The 17,780-nt window shown below is 40.3% G+C and overlaps 1 protein-coding gene across 3 annotated transcripts in view; it reads left to right on the plus strand.

Annotated features, from left to right (window-relative positions):
• CD302 (CD302 molecule) overlaps positions 1–17,780 on the plus strand; it is a 130,297-nt gene that overhangs the window by 99,895 nt on the left and 12,622 nt on the right. For 2 of the 3 annotated variants that reach the window (XM_060016725.1, XM_060016726.1), the window contains one exon: positions 16,250–16,360. In XM_060016725.1, coding sequence (XP_059872708.1) covers positions 16,250–16,360 — 111 coding nt within the window. Of the gene's footprint in view, positions 1–893; positions 2,299–16,249; positions 16,361–17,780 lie in introns of those variants that run through there. The other variant, XM_060016728.1, reaches the window with a different exon arrangement.

Below are 17,780 nucleotides of genomic sequence, written 5' to 3' on the forward strand. Positions count from 1 at the left end.
GTATGGATACATTATTATTAACTAAAGTCCGTAGTTTACATTAGGATTCATCTTTATGTTGTATATTCTATGGGTTTTGACAAATGTATAATGATATGTGTCTACCATTATAGTATCTTACAGAACAGTTTCACTGCCCTGATAGTTCTCTGTGCTCCACCTATTCATGGCTCCCTTCCCACCTCCCCCAACCCTTGGCAACCACTGATCTTTTACTGATACCACAGTTTTGCCTTTCCAAAATATAAAGTTAAAATTACAGGGTATGTGGACTTTTCAGATTGTCTTCTTTCACTTAGCAATATGCATTTAAGCTTCTTCCATGTCTTTTCATGGCCTGATAGTGCATTTCTTTTTAGTGCTGAACAATATTTCATTGTCTGGATGTACCACAGTTTATTTATCCATTCACCTATTGAAGGATATCTGGGTTGCTTCCAGATTTTGGCAATTATGAATAAAGCCACTGTAAATATCTACATATAAATTTTTGTGATAGGGACTTCCCTGGTGGTCCAGTGGGTAACCCAATACAGGGGGCCTGGGTTCAATCCCTGATCAGGGAACTAGGTCCCACGTGCAGGTCGAAACTAAGAGCCCTCATGCCGCAGCTAAGAAGTCTGCATGCTGCAACTAAAGATCCTGCATGCTGCAACTAAGATCCACATGCCACAACTAAGACCTGGCACAGCCATAAATTAATTAATTATTTTTTTAAATTTTAAATAAAATTTAAAAATAAATAAATAAAATATTTTTTAAAATTTTGTGAATATGTAAGGTTTCAGCTTGTTTGGATAAATACCAAGGAGCATGATCACTGAATCACATGGTAAGAGTATATTTAGTTTTGCAAGAAGCTGCAAAGTGTCTTCCAAAGTGGCTGTACCATTTTGCATTCTCACCAGCAATGAATGAGAGTTCCTTTTGCTCTCCATCTTCATCAGCATTTGGTGTTGTTGATTTTAAAAGCCATTCTAATAGGTGTGTAGTGGTATCTTGTTTTAATTTGCAATTCCCCAGTGACATGTGACGTTGTATGTTTTCATATGCTTTTTGCCATCTGTGTATCTTCTCTGTCAAAGTGTCTGTTCAGCTCATTTGTACATTTTAAAATTGAGTTGTTTGTGTTTGTAGAGTTTAGACTTGATTTTAAAGCACTCTTTTGGTAATGACATGAGACAATGTCAGGGTTTAAACAAGCAGCCTGCCTGGCCTTGACTGTCTGGTTCCAGAGACACTCACTGGTGGAGTTACAGTTGCATAGTTTATACATATAATAAGTATGGGTGGTTTCCCTTTTTTTTTTTTCTTAAACGACAGAAATTTATTGTGCCACAGTTCTGGAGGCCAGAAGTTCAACATCAAGGTATCCATCAGAGTTGGTTCCTTCCACGGGCCGTATAAGCGTAGTTTAAAGACCCTTAATCCAGGAGCTGCTGACAGAGAAGAGTTGTCTGAGGGCCACAGTCCACTGAGAGAAGAGCCTTTGAAAAGGTTTCTGACCATTAGGTCCAAAGGACAAACACCACTTTAACCAAGGGATCAAAGTTGGCATCACCAGTGATGAGACAGAATGACATGGTCCTCCTGGGCTGGGCATATGCCTTCTGTGGTACTCTTGCCAGAAAACAACAACAAAACAAAAACATAACCTGAATCCTGTTCTTCTAATCTCCCTCAGGAGGAGACATCAGACAAACTGAAACTAAAGGACATTCTACATAGCGACTGGCCAGTACTCTTCAAACTTGTATCCAGATCGATGGTGAAAGATAAGCAATGACGCAGGAACTGTCCCACATTAAAGAGACTGAGGAGACGTCATATCTCAATAGTGTATGACCCTGGATTGGATTTTAGAACAGAAAAAGAACATCAGAGGGACAATCGGTGAAACGTGATAACGGCTGTAGATTAGTCCACAGTATTACACCCGTGTTAATATGCTGGCTTTGACTCATTGTACTGGAGTTACATACGACGTTAATATTTAGAAAAGCTGGCTGAAGGGTTATAGAAATTCCTTGTACTACTTTGGCAACATTTTTGAGAGGCTGAATTTATTTCGGTTCAGATGAAAAGTTTTAAAAATCACGGAGAGCCGGAGCGCCGGCCGGAAAGCAGCGCGGGCGGGCACTCGGGCGGGTTAGGGGCCGCGGGTGGGAGGGGTCGGGCGGCGGCTCCGCACTTCCGAGCAGCGTGCGCGCCGGGTCCGCAGCGCAGTCATGCCCCGCGCCGCGCCCCCCGCTCTCCTGCTGCCGCTGCTGGGCCTCACAGTCGCCGCCGCCGCTGCGGGTAAGCTGGCCCCTTGCCGCGCCCCCTCCTCGGCCTGGGAGCCCGGGCCCGGAGCGACCGCCTTCCCGCCGCCCGGCGGAGACTCTCCACCCCCTCCGCGGCCGAGGGCTTCAACTCCACGGGCATTTCGCGCTCCCCTGCACGCCCACCCCGCGCGCACCCGTGCGCCCTGGCGTCTGGTCATCCCCCCCCAGCACCTCCGCGTTCGGTGGGTTCCGAGAGAGCGCCCCCGGGGAGGGGGTAGCCGGGGACCCGAGAGCGCCCTTCGTCTCCCGCCGCGTCCACATCCTCGGCGCAGACCCCACTCGCGGGCAGGGGTCCCAAACGGCGCTAATTGACAGGAGAGCGGAGGGACTTCGAGCCCCAGGACGAACATAGTTTCAGGGCCATTTGGGGCTGAAAGGAGAAGTGGGGAAGTTGGCTGCGGAGATGTCCTCAGCTGGTGAGCGGCGGGGGCGGGGGCTGGGAGGAAGCTGGCCCTCTTTTGCTCTCGGCGTTGTTTGACCAATTGGTTGGTGTTCAAGTTGTCCAAACAGGAAAACAGTTCAGCCAAATAACCCTGAATGGAAGTGGGACGAGAACAGGCGAGGCCTGGATTCCATTTAAGTCGTGTGATTTAAAAATCTTTAAGTCCAGTCTGCTGTTGTGCAAGTGACATCTGAAAAATTACTCTTGATTAGTCAGTCATTTCCAAAATGAATCGTGAGGAAAATGGACAATTCTCTTGAATGTTTTGTGTTTTTTTAAACAAGTTTCTCTTGCAAACATGTCAAAAATGTTGATGGGGGAAACTCTGGGGAAAGACTTCCATCCAAAATCACTGATTGAACAATTCCAGGAATTAAGGAGCAAAATAAACAAGAACTAAGTGAGTACTTGCGTGGGTTTGAATAAAATGATTATGCAAGAGTTTGGCTCGTGAATTTCACTGCCCCCTGTGAATTTCACTGCCATTTTATAAATTCCTGCTGGAAGCCCGCTGACAGGCAGGAATATATTAAAGGATCTCAGTATTGGAGGCAGCAGTAGAGTAAGCATCTCAGAAGTTGCCTTTTTTTACAGACTCAAAGCTCCTATCCTGACACCTTTTGTCGACCAGCATTTATGACCAGTTATGGCATCTGCTGCCTATGGAGGAGCAGAAACAAGAGTTTCACACTGTTGAGACTGAGCACATTCGTTTTGTCCAAAACAAGGCTGGACCAGAGATTCTGTGAATCCCTCCTTATGCACGCCCTCCTTATGTTTGCCAGTAACATCTAAACGCCCATTTAAGCCACCCTCTGGGTTGCCGCGCCTTCATATGTCAGGCTCAGTAAAACAAATACTTTTCTTGTCAGATTTTTTAAAAAGTCCGTTTCTAGATTGTGTGGTATTTCTCTTCTTAAGAGAAGCTGTTTTGATCAGCAGTGGAAGACAGGCTGTTACCCACCTGGGCTCTTGGGCTCCTTAATAGAAATTGACGAGGCCAGATGAGGAATTCAGGCGAGGCTTTATTAGGGATGCTGCAGCGTGAGGGAGTGAGAACAAATAACAAGTGCCCTTGCTTGCTCCCTAAGCGGGGAGCGAGCTGATCCCCTAAGTGGGGTTGAGGGTAGGAGCAGACATGGGTGGCTGGAGAGGTTGCTTAGGTGGGCTGCCCACCCCCTTGGTGGTGCTGTGTGCAGGGATCATGCGCAGTACCCTGCCTTTGCTCCTGGCAGCTCAGAAGCGGCAGTTGGGTTTTGATCTTTTTGTATCTTGTTGCTCATAATTTGCCCCAACTGTGCATGCGTGCAGTTATTTTTAGTCTCTTATAGTTTCTTTGCATTCTGTTGCTGGAGGAGACGTTTGTCCAGGTGCAAGCATTGCAGCAAAGGGTCCCAGGTCCCAGCCTGTCTCAAAACTATCTTTGGAAAGTTTTGTTCTTTTTCCTTTTATAAGTCAAGTATGGTTAAATAGACTTTTCAAGAGCTGAAGAAGTGCCTGTCGAATAAATGATTGCTATTAATGAATCAGCTTCTCTCAGGAGGTTTGAAGGATTAATTTAGAAGGAGTATGAGCTTTGGAGTTAGGTACAGACTCTGTGGCCTTGATCGAATTGTGCAACTCATTGCACTTCAGTAAAATGGAGATAATACCCATGGGGCTGTAGTGAGCATTCAGTGAGAACTCCATGTCTAGCACCTATTCCAGACATGGTGAATCTTGGTTTTCCTTTGTTCTCTTCATACGAAGTGAAGGGTAATTATTGCAACTAGAAAATTATGTCACAAGTGCCGCTTTATGTCTGTTGATGTGTATGGTTACCGAGCACATTCCCATACATGTTGATAACACAGGGCTGAAAAACTATGTGTTTTATCATCATACTTCACAAATCTATCTAGACAAGATCAGGAATCACATTTGGCTTAGAACTAAGTAAAGAAAGAGCTTTTCAAGTTTCTCATGGAATTTGCTGAATGGCAAGGTCTTAACAGAAAAGCTCCTAGGGTGTTGCATAAAGCATAAATGTAACATTGAAATGGAAATTATTGTTCTCTGTTATTTTGGAGTTTATTAGTGTAAATGATCTTGTGTTGTTCTTAGATATTATCTTGAAAAATCACAATGAACAAAAAATACCTGAGTAAGGTTCCATGCCATCCCTTTTAAAAAGTTCTTCTGTAACGGCACTTGTTGTACATAGTACATGATTGGTGTCTGTTTCTTGGGTCAGTGGTTTCCTGTGAGCAGCGTGAATATAAGTGAACACAAGCATGTTAGAGGAAACCCCATTCTGTGGTCACTGAATCGTTTCTCACTTTGAGTTGCCGTAGCCTACAATACTCTGCCTCCTTCCCTGACGCCACCTCTTACCACCCTTCCTGCTATCCACTCTGTTTATCCACGATGACCTCTGGGCACTCAGCCACCTCCTGGCTCTTCTGCCCAGACCCCCCTCCCCTTCCCCAGTCCTTGGCATGGCTACCCACTCCCATATCGTTCAGAGCTCTGTTCATATGCCACCTTCTCTATCACATCCCCGTGTTTTCTCTTCTTCAGAGCACTGAATTCTCTCAGAATGAATCTCGTTTCTTCACTCTCTTCTTGCTTTTCGCTCCCCTTACCAAGGGAGCTCCATAACAGCAGAAACTTTACTATCTTGTGGATTTTTTGTTTTGTTTTGTTTTGAAAAGTGTCTCTGTACTTTATTCTAATTTATAATGAAAGGATAAAAAATTTAGATGAATGATTTAAGAAGTAGGGGGCGATAATGGGATTGCAGTTTCCTTCAAGTTATTTTTACTTCCGCCCATGAACTCATCTCATAATTGAATTCAAAGCATTAAGTCACCTTAATCTATTGATGTGACTTTTTCTGGCCCTTTGTGAATGGAGCAGTGATGTTTCAGGGGAAATTATTTCAGATTGTAAATTTTGAAATGTTAGTAAGTGTTCATTTGCCTTCCAATGAAAAAGTGAAATAGTAATTAGGTATTATTTCAGGACTTCTTTCATTGTTGAGAAGCTTTTAGAAATGTGCTTCCGTGTTGAAAATTAGTTTTGCAACAGGGTTGCTGTCCACAATTTTTTATTATACATATCAAGTATTTAAGATTATTTTAGATTTTGAGGACAAATCTTGAGATTGCATCTATAAGAGAATAGACCAGCGTTGCCCAGTAAGAAAGGTGCAGAGATGCACTGGCACCCTCATTCTATGAATAAAAGTCATGACAGCTTTTCTGAGAAGGGACGTGAAGGGAGAAGATGGGGGTGGACATCTTGGAAGCTAGGTTGGGTAGCGTGGGGAGGGGACTGAGTGTCAGAGTGGCTGAATTTCCTTACAATTCAGGGATATCTTTGCAGCCCAGGCCCTCCGGATTATCAGGGGCCTGGTACACCATGTCCTCCTCCATACTTAATAAAGGTAATAACCAGCGCCTCTTTCTTCCTCCTCCTCTGCCCTTGTGGAAGGTAAGTGACTGACTCATGTCTAATAGGAGAGGGGCGAAGGTCTTATTATTGGCAAGGAAAAAAAAGTACAATCTTGCCTCCTTTGTTAACATTCAGAACAAGTCTGTCCCAAGGATCACTTCCTCTTATGCTGTGCCTGGTTCTTTAAAAAAATTAATTACAAGGGAACAGAGAGTTCCATTAGAGCTGACTGGTAATGCAAAACATTCTTGTGGCTCTGCCATTTTAGTCTTTTAGCACATGATAATTTTTTTTGTTTTTTGGTTTTTGGCGGTACGCGGGCCTCTCACTGTTGTGGCCTCTCCCGCTGCGGAGCACAGGCTCCGGACGCGCAGGCTCAGCGGCCATGGCTCACGGGCCCAAGCCGCTCCGCGGCATGTGGTATCTTCCCGACCGGGGCACGGACCCGTGTCCCCCGCATCGGTAGGCGGACTCTCAACCACTGCGCCACCAGGGAAGCCCAGCACATGATAATTTTAAGCGGAGGATTTATTTGGAAACTTTTGGAGTTAAGTACAAGCTTTCAAAATTTTCATCAGGCTCCTAAATTTCTGTACATATTAAATCAATAGAATTATAAAATTATACAATCCATGAAGAGTCATTTAGGTGCGTTATTAATAACAACCTATCTTTCAGCAGCTGTGAAGAAGCAAGAGTAACAGAAAAGCACTTTGGAGAGAGCATTGTGGGCAGGATTTTTTTTTTTTTTGACCCAAGGATGTTTCTTGAAATATACTTTCTAGAAAACATTACAGAACCCGTAATTGAAAACTTGTGGCAGTATTTTGGGGAGACAGGTTTTTCATTATAGCAAAGATACTTGGCATTGAAAAAGACTTAGTTTAGCCTTTCTGCTTATGAAGTGCGTGAACCTCCGTAGTTCCCTCACAAGAGGTATCAGCCTCTGTTGGAACACTCTTCTCCCAAAGTAAATATATATCTCTTGAGTAGTGCTTAAAGCTTGTTTCTGGAGCACTCACTCTGACTGGTAGCATGAGAAGAAGGGTTCAGTGCTACATTAACTGGAGTTAATTGCTAATGCTGAAATGAGCCTAAGGAAGAAACAGTTGAAAGTTGGAAGGATCTGAAGTTAGCAGTTTGTTTTCTGCTTTTCTGCCTATAGCTTTTTGTTTTTATTTTTGGGTTTTGGGGCTTTTTCTTGTCTTATCACATACTGCTTATTGAATTATCCAGCAAGGGGCTTTGTCAGTTATCATTATCATCACACTCATTCCCATCCCAGAGGCCTGTGTGACCTAGATAAGTACTTGGCTCTTTTCCTTCAGCTCCTTCAGATCTCTTTTTGTATAGGTCACCTTTACAGTGACGTCTTCCTTGGACACCTTTCTACAACTTCAACCCCAGCCCCCACCCTACAGTCAGGACCTGGCATCTCTTATCTGTGGTTGCTAGCCTCCAAGGTGGCCCCAAAGATTCTTGCTTCCTGGTGTTCATACTCTTCACTGAATAGGGCTGACCTGTATCCTGTATAACCAACAGGACACTGTGGAAATAATGGAGAGTGGCTCCCAAGGCTGGATTGTAAAAGACATTGCACTTCTACCTTGTTCTCATTTGAATCACTTGCTCTTAGGGAAGCCACCTGCCATGTCATAAGGACCCTTGAGCAGCCCTGTGGAGAAGTCCAGATGGTGAGGAACTGAGGCCTTCTACCCACAGCCAGCTCCTACTCACTTGGTGGCCGATCCTCCAGCCCCAGTTCACTTTTCAGATAGATGCAGCCTTGACTGAAACTTTATGAGAGGTGCCAAGCCAAAATCACCCAGCTAAGCAGCTGCTTCTGAATTCCTGATGCAGAGAAATTGTGTGAGATAATAAAGGTTTTTATTGTTTTAAGTTGCTAATTTGTTACATAGCAATAGATTGCTAATGTACTATCTAAATAAAATACCAGGGCTTCCCTGGTGGCGCAGTGGTTGAGAGTCCGCCTGCCGATGCAGGGGACACGGGTTCGTGGCCCGGTCCGGGAAGATCCCACATGCCGCGGAGCGGCTGGGCCCGTGAGCCATGGCTGCTGGGCCTGCATGTCCGGAGCCTGTGCTCCGCAACGGGAGAGGCCACAACAGTGAGAGGTCCGCGTACTGCAAATAATAATAATAATAATACCATCTAACGTATTATTTTACCTATTTATCTTGCCTTCATGTATCTGCCTCAACTAGAATATAAGCTCCAGGATGGCAGAATTTTTGTTCCTTTTTATTCACTGTGGAATCCCTAGCACCTAAAACAATTTTCTCACAACAACTCCCTGAGATAGGTACTGTTATCATCCCCATTTTACAAATAGGGAAATTGGAGCACAGTTAAGTAACATACCCGAGGTCATGTAGTCAGAGCCAGACTTTTCTCCATAGCTTAATGTGCTTAATCAGAACCCTGCACTGTCCCATTTCTCTGCAGGCTATCTGTGTTATGTACAAAACTCTATCATAGTTATTATTGGGGGTACAAGTTAGGTTTAAGTTATGATCTCTGTTGTCATGCAGTTAACAGTCCAATTGGGAAAACAGGATAGGTATCAGATAACTACCATACAGAAAAGCAAGATTTGTCAGTGCACATGAATGTGTGTTGGTCATCAAAGGATAACACAGCCCCTTTTCCAAGAATGGCTTCCTACAGTTCTTATGCATAGGGCCATGGTTTGTTCCGTATTATGCTCACCATCCAAGCCATAAGTAATCAAAATAAGGATAATTTCCTATATCAAAGGCTGACTACCCTAAGCTAGGTAGGGGTACCTAAGGGGTACCTTGTATGTAAGAGCCCTAGGAGGCCTGTTTGCTGGGATAATATCCTCAGATTTCTTATTACCCCATGTATCCTTGCAAAACATCTCTATTATTTGGGGTAACCTGAACAAGTCTTTAGTCTTTATAACCAGAAAAGGCCTCTTACATGTTGTGTAGTGCAAAGTCCTGTAGAAGTTCAGAGGAATCAGAGGTTATGGGAAGGTGAGGGTTGGACATTTCATGGAGAACTGACACATGAGTTGCTACTGATAAAAAGAATATACTTTATAGATGGTTTGGAGATCAGAGTTCATTGTAATTGTAAAGCCTAAGAGCTACAAGTATACAAAGAAATAATATAAATTTCACTTCACTTGGTGTTGATTATATTTTTGTATACTTAATAGACATGCTTTATTCCATTTAAACAGTATTTCAAGAATTATTTTTTTATATTCTTGAGTTATTTATTGTCAGTACAAAATCCTATGTATAGTTTTGACTAGAAATGATACAAGAGGGCATTTCTTAACCCGTGGTTCAAGACTTCCAGTGTTTCACTTTATAAAGGTGTTTCAGGTGTCCTTAAATGTGGTAATGGAGTCTGTTTCCATTTCCATTTGTTTTCAATTCCATAAGGCTAAAGAAAAAGCAACAAAGGGAACCAGAAGAAAATAGGAGAAGAAAAAAGAGTCAAAGTTTGCGATTCAGAGTATGTGCCCTTGTGACTTTCAATTTGAGTTTCATTCTGGAAATGATTGCTTTTCTTTTCTCTCTCACGTCTTAATACATAAAACATCTGGTAGAAGGAGTGTAGGGAGGGAGAGACCTGCTTAGTTCACCCATTCAACAAATATTTGACTCCTTACTAGGTGCCTGTCACTGTGCTTTTTATGGTGTTCCATTCTGCCTGGGATTTCTTTTTCCTTTTCCACATGGTAAACTCATTTGTCCTGCGAATTGCAGCTCAAATATTGTCTCCTTTTTGAAATGGTTCCTTACTCTACAAGTTATTACTTTTTCATCTATAGTCTTACAGCATTTAACCCCTCACACCTTTGTTATTTATATGTGTCTGACTCTCCTATCAGACTGAGCACTTCAAGTGTAGGAACAATTCCCCTTAAATCCTTTTATCCTTACCCCTTAGCACTGACCGTTGTATCTGACACGTGGGAGTTGCTCAGCAAATGATTGTTGGATGGATGATGGTAGCACTTATCGATAACTTGCTTAAAAGTGTGAAAGAGGGAATTCTGCTTCTGGCTATAGTGGAGTGGGATACTAATGCTCCCACTAAGAACAACTGGAAAATCTAAATAAAATTCCATAATAATGGTTTTTGCAGGCATCAGAGAGCTGCTAAGGCAACTCGTTGATGCGAGCCCAATATTCTGTGCACTACTTTTCCCTTTAGGAGAGTTGCCCAAATTTTAAGCAGCTAAAAGCAGAGCAGAGTTTTTGGCATTCTCATGGTGTTAAGGAGACAAAAATTTGAGTTTTTACTTGCCAAAGAGGAGGGACTTTAGCTAATATCCAGGCTTTCAGTTGGAATCCATGGATACTGGGCCTCACAAAGGCTGTAACATCCCCCTCAGGTGGACTCCACCCTTGATTGTATTAAGATAATCTTCAATACTCCAGATGCCTACCAGAATCCTTTCTAGGGGAGAATGACATCCTCTAGAGCCTCTGCAATGTTTTTAACTTTAAATATTAGATACCAGATACTGTGCAATTTTTCCTGCACAGTATCTGGTATTTGATAAAAAAAAAAAAAAAAAAAAAAACTACCAGGCATAATAAGAAACAGGCCAAAGCGGGGAAAATAAAAACAGACCAACAGGTGACCCAGAAATTAGAGTTTTCAAAAATGAACTTTAAAATAATCGTAATAGGGACTGCCTTGGTGGCACAGTGGTTAAGACTACACACGCTCCCAATGCAGGCGGCCCGGGCTCGATCCCTGGTCAGGGAACTAGATCCCACATGCATTCTGCAACTAAGGAGCCAGCAAGCTGCAACTAAGGAGCCCATGAGCCACAACTAAGGAGCCCATGTGCCACAACTACGGAGCCCGCCTGTGCAATCAAATAAATAATAAAATAAAAATTAAAGAAATAAAAAATAAAATAATCGTAATAAGTTCGAGAATGTTTATAAGATTGAGAATTTCACCAGAGACTCAGAATCTATAAAAATACAAACAAGCTGAAATTCTGTAACTGAAAAATAGCTGACATTATGAACTCAGTAGATGGGTTTAATAGCAGATTTGTTAAAACTGAAGAGTAGATTAGTAAACCAGAAAGAACAAGATTATGATATGGAGAGCCAAAAGTATTAAAAATAGAAAAGAGCAAAGTGAACATATTGGACATCGTGAGAAATCTAACATATATGTATTTTGAGTCCCAGAAAGGGAGGAGAAAGAAAATGGAGGAGAAGCATTATTTGAAGTGATGATGGCCAAGAACTTTCCAAAAGTGAACAGTGAAAATAAACCCACAGATTCAATAACTGCATTACATTATTACCAGGATTAAAAAAAAAATACTAGGCATACCACTGTCAAACTACTAAAAACCGAAGACGACAAAGAAAATCTTGAAAGCAGCCATCAAAGAGTAACAATCAGACTAATACCTGATTTCTCAATAGGAATGATGGAAGCCAAAACAGTAAAATTATATACATCTTCAATGAAAGATAAGCTGCCATTCTAGAATTTTGTACTTGCAAAAATAGCCTTCAAACAGGAAGGCAGTATAAAGACATTTACAGAAAATCAAGAGTTGAGGGAATTTGTAATAGACCTACCATTAAAGGGGTTTATTCAGGCAAACAGAAAATTATTACAATTAGTAATACAGAAATGTAAGAAGGAATGAAAAGCAACAGAGAAGGTAAATATGTGTTTAAAACTAAATGAACATTGACCGTGCAAAATAGTAATAACAATAACACAAAGGAAGAGAAGTTAAATTACTGTAAGATCCTAGTGCTGTCTAGGAAATGGTAAAAGTACTCATTTATTTTAGGTACTAATAAATCAAGGTTGCATGCTGTAATTTTCAGGGTACCCACTATAGAAATAAAATTAAAGAATGTGTAATTAATAAGCTAAAAGAAAAATGGAATATAACATTGTTTAATAATCCAAAAAGAAGACAACAAAGGGGGAAAAAAGAACATAAAACAGGTAGGACAAATAGAAAATGAATAGTAAGATGGTAGATATACACTCAAATACATCAATAACTATGTTAAATATTAATGGAAATACTCAAAAGACAAAGATTATCAAACTGGGGTTTTTGTTTTTTTTTTAAAGCTACTTGTTTAAAAGGATTATAACCACCTTGGAAAAGTGTTTGGCAGTATCTGTCAGAGCTGGACACATGTACACTCTATGGCCCAGCAATCTACTTCTAGAAATATACCCACAAGAAAGCATGCATATGTGCACCAAAACATGTGCAGAGGTTGTTTATAGCATCATATATTGTCATGGCCACGAACTAGAAACTACCCAGACATTCATCAACAGAATGAATAAAGTCATACAATACTATATAGCAATGAGAAAGAACCTACAGCTACATGCTACAACATAAATAAATCTCATAAAAGTAATGTTTATCAAAAGAAACCAGACACTAAAGAGTACATACTGTATGTGTTCATTACTGTAGAGTTCAAAAACTGACAGAACTAATCTGTGGTGTTAGAAGCCACACTTCCAAAGGTGTGATTACCTTTGGAAGTGAGTGGACCAAACGGGTTTGGTTAATGGTCTGTTTCTTCATCTCACCGATGATTACATGGGTATGTTCATTCTATGCAGATTCACCAAGATAGGTATGTATGATTTGCACATTGTATATTGTATTTCAGTAAAAAGTTTAATTTTTAAAAAGTATAGTCTCTCGGTATCTTCAGGGGACTGGTACCAGGACCCTCTGTGGATATCAAAATCCGAGGATGCTCAAGTACTTTATATAAAGTGGCGTAGTACAGTCGGTGCTCTGTATCCGAGGGTTCCACATCCACAGATACCGAGGGCCAAGTGTACCAGTAACGGTGTTAGAACTGGCAGCAAGGTCAATCCAGTTCTATTCCAGGGTATAAGAAAACAGCATGCTTCTAGAAGGAAAAGATGAATACACTGCAAAGGGAGTGTTTGAGGATGCTGAAGGGATGATAAATTAAGCCATTTAAGGATGTAGAGATAGGATTCATTCATTCATTTAGCAAAATATTTTGGTCCCTATTATAGTCCAAGGAGCTATCTGAGGTGTTGGGGATTCAAAAATAAGGCTCGGCCCCTATTTTCAGAGAGGTCACTGTCTCTAGTGAAGGGTGCCGAGGATGGTAGAGTTAATAAAAGCTACAATATATTGAGCACCTTCCTTGTACTAGGCGCTGTGCTGTGCAGTTTTGTTGCTTCTTAATGTTCACAACAACAGTCCAATGAGGTCGTTATCCCTTTTTGCCTGAGGAAATACAGGAAATAAGTTGTCCAAGGTCTCACCACCAAGATAAAAATACAGGTCTGTCTGACTTCAAAGTTGTGTTCCTTCTGCTACTTTCCGTGGCCATTGGATGGTGAGTTCGAAGAGAAAGAACTATGTGATGAAATTACAAGCAGAAGTTAAAATACATTACAGTGGTGGTGTCTTAGAGAAAGTGGTGTAGATAGATGGCCTGAATCTCAAAGGATGAGCAGTGGGTAATGTTGATGGTCTGGAAGTGGAAACGGAGGAATAAAAGTCTTTTCTTCTGAAAAGAAGGCAGCAGAGGTGTATGGAGAAACTGAGATGGCTGAGTACTCTTTCTCAGGAAGAGGATCTAAGGGTTTGCTCCACATACAGACTTTCAACCAAGCACCTTGTTTTCAGGCCCTTCCTGAGCCTTCTTCCTACAAAATGCCTTTCCAATTCCTGAACTTTTCTAGACTTCCTTGCTATTTTAAAATTTAATTTAATTTTACTTTATTTATTTTAATTTTTATTGGAGTATAGTTGATTTACAATGTTGTTAGTTTGTTAGTTATGTTAGTTTCAGGTGTACAGCAAAGAGAATCAGTTATACATATACATATATCCACTCCTTTTTTGATTCTTTTCCCATATAGGCCATTACAGAGTATTGAGTAGAGTTCTGTGTTATACAGTAGGTCCTTATTAGTTATCTGTTTTATATATAGTAGTGTGTATATATGTCAATCCCAATCTTCCAATTTACCCCTCCCCCCCGTTACCCCCGGTAACAGTAAGTTTATTTTCTATATCTGTAACTCTATTTGTTGTGTAGATAAGTTCATTTGTACCCTTTTTTTAGATTCCACATATAAGTGATACATGATATTTTAGACTTCCTTGCTTTTTAAACATTGGAATCATACTGCAGATACATTTTTATAGTGAGATTTTTAAAAATTAATGGTTTACTGTGAGCATTTTCCCAAAGCAAAGTGCTTGTTGTTAAAACATCCCTCTCCAACTTTAAGCCACCATAATGGGAAAGTTCTAGATTCCTACCCGAGTTCAAACCAAGGTAGTCACATGTGTAAGACAAGAATTTATAAACAGCAGGAAGGAAAAAAAAAAAAAGAACCTATATACAAAATAAATTGTATCTTGAGATGCCTACCCTCAGGCTAGTACATCTTGGATGGTTTAAATGTAGCAGTATGAGGCCAGAGAAAAACTCCTGACTCCCAAATTGAGATAATTTTAAGTAGCCCATTGTATTAATTAGGTTATTGATTCAGCTGCTATAACAATGACCTGAATTATCAGTGGCTTAACAAGATTGAAGTTTATTTTCTCTCTCTTTACAACCTGAGTGTGATATGTTGGCTTCACTTAGGATCCTTTTATCTTGTTGCTGTTATTCCTAGGCTGTTTCCATTGTTTACACAATTGATTGAAGATACCTCTACATTTTAGCCAGAGGGAAAGAGGAAATGTGGTCCAGGGAGCACACTCTTTCCTTTTAAAGGCATATTTTTGCACATTTCACTTCTGCTCACACTTCATTATCCAGAAGCCACCAGAAAACTGGGAGATAGTGTAGCTTGGTGGCCTGTAGTCTGTGCTGTATACGAAGCTGAGGTTAAGTACTGGAGACAACGAATGGGCTCGGCCATATTCTGAGCTTAGTGAGATGGAGGTTGTTGAATTTAGACTAACATAGCTGGCTGTTCAATTCTGATCTTTGTAGTAAGCCATTCTTCTACTTGTTTATATTAAAAATGTAATTCAGGGAGTTCCCTGGCTCTAGGTCTAGTGGTTAGGATTTGGTGATTTCATTGCTGTGGTCTGGGTTCAATCCCCGGTTGAGGAACTGAGATCCCGCAAAAATAAAACCAGGTAAAAAGTGATTTTCCCTGTACAGACCTAAGAGAATATGGAAGGTTAATGCCTTAATGTTCCTTTATTCACTGGAATTCAATAACATCTTCACATCCTTTCTCCATTCTGGCCAGTGAAATCAAGGTCTTAACAGGCCTACTTTTGCTTCTAATGCTAACTAGTGAAATTCCAGAGGCAAGGCTGAAAAATACACATCTTTATAATGAATAACACCAAAAGATAGAGATGAAGGAGATGACCCTCTACAGCAAGAGAGGAAGAAGTATGGTTCTGTTTCATAAAACTAGTTCAAAGAATCTGCTTTGATGAAGTGTTAAATTAAAACGTTCATAAAAATATCAATCTTGTTTTCTTGTGCAATAGGAAAACTTATCTGAATATTCATAATCTAGCAACTTCTTTTCTTCTCTGTTCTTGAAAGTATATTTTGAACAAAAAGATCTTGTAAGACTCTTACGACTTATGAAATTGAATTGTTACTATATACTGCAAAGATAACCTTGAAAGAGAACTTGTAATTCTGATTGGTTTTCTTCCTTGATAGTTTATTGCCTTGGTTATTAGGATATGTAATATGCTATAATTTACATGTCTGAACTACTAAACACCTAAAGACTTGTAACTTTGCTCTGTCAAATCAGAAGGGAATCAGTGGCGCATTTTCCTTTTCCCATATGTACAATGGTGAAAAAGAAATTCCTATCACGCTAGTCAATTTCTTATTTTAACAAAGACCAAGAGCCTTATGGCTAAATTAACAAGGGAAATTGCCATTCTTTTTCTTTTGTGAAAATTTAATATCTAATATCTTTATCTTTAGGAATTCATGAAATTAAAGTTATTTAATAGCGTATCTCTTTTTCCACATAGACTGCCCTTCATCCACCTGGGTTCAGTTCCAAGACAGTTGTTACATTTTTCTTCAAGAAGCCATCAAAGTAGAAAGCATAGAGGATGTCAGAAATCAGTGTACTGACCATGGTAAGGAGCTTTTTCTGTTTTGTTTTTTCACAGATCAGTAAAGAGTGTTCACTAATTTCTTTAAAAAATAGTTTTGTCGTATCTCACTTTTACCTTGGTCCTTGTAATAAATGGACAGCTTTTATTCTATAAGACACAAACAGTGGAATTGGGGTATACCCTTGAGCTGGAAGACAGTTGTTGGACCACACTGCCCAAAGCAGAGTGACAGAACCTTAGCAAGAGCAGGGTGTATTTAATGTAAGTACTCTGTGTCAGGCACTGTTCTTAAGCACATAATATACTTTAACTGGCTTTAATTATTACAGCAAACCTATCAGGTAGTAAATTATTAGCCTCCTTTTATCAAGAGAATAAAACTAGTTCAGTTATTTGTTAGAGGTCACACAGGAAATCATTGGCACAGCCAGGATTCAAACCAGGGACTGTCTGATTTTAGGACCAGCGTTCTTAATCACTCTTATTCTGCCCTGACAGTACTGTTTCAGGCATGCAGTGGGGGCAGAAGTTAGATTACATGGGACTGTGACATGAGACGGTGGTAAAGAAGCATACCGTTAAATAAAAATTTAAAAAAGGCTATGTATTTGCTACATGATATGCTCAGTATTCTCTGGGAAATATAACTTCACATTTTGAAATCTTTTAAATAAAAATGTCATTTTAAAAAAGGTGTGCTTGGGTGCTCGTTATATATTTGGCTGTTTGGCCCAAAGTGCATCCTTGTTGTTAAGCCTCTTATTGTGATACTTGTCAGCTCAAACTAAAACGATGGTGTGAATTACCATGTTTTTCCACTGAGATATCTGTGATGGTGAGATGAGAGTCCTTGATTATTTAAAGGTACTTTTTATTACTGTGTGAGATCTAAAAATCTCTTATTTCATTAAATTTTGTCTTAAGCATATTCATAACACCAGCATTTAAAAATGTGCTTTACTGGGACTTCCCTGGATGTCCAGTGGTTAAGACTCTGTGCTCCCAATGCCGGGGGCATGGGTTCCATCCCTGATTGGGGAACTAAGATCCCGCATGCCACAGGGCACGGCCAAAAAATACATAAATAAAAAATAAAAATAAAAATGCCCTTTATCTATTTTCTGACAACCCACCAATTAACATTTTGGAAGAATATCAAATTGCTTTAATTAAAATCATATTCACTTATTATAGAAGGAATAAATGTAAGCATAGGAGTTTTAAATCCTACGAAGTGCCACGTACTACTCAGTACATATTTTCCTTACTTGCTAAATGGTGTTGAACATTGGCTCTTTGAAAACAAGACATTTCCGACATGCTAATATGGTTTCACTCCAAGGAAATGGAGTAATAGGAATTTTGCTGGTCTTCCAAGATTTTTATTTATATATATATGTATGTACGTATGTATGTATGGCTGTGTCGGGTCTCTGTTGCT

The sequence above is a fragment of the Delphinus delphis genome, chromosome 7 (assembly GCF_949987515.2).
Source record: "Delphinus delphis chromosome 7, mDelDel1.2, whole genome shotgun sequence".
NCBI lineage: Eukaryota > Metazoa > Chordata > Mammalia > Artiodactyla > Delphinidae > Delphinus > Delphinus delphis.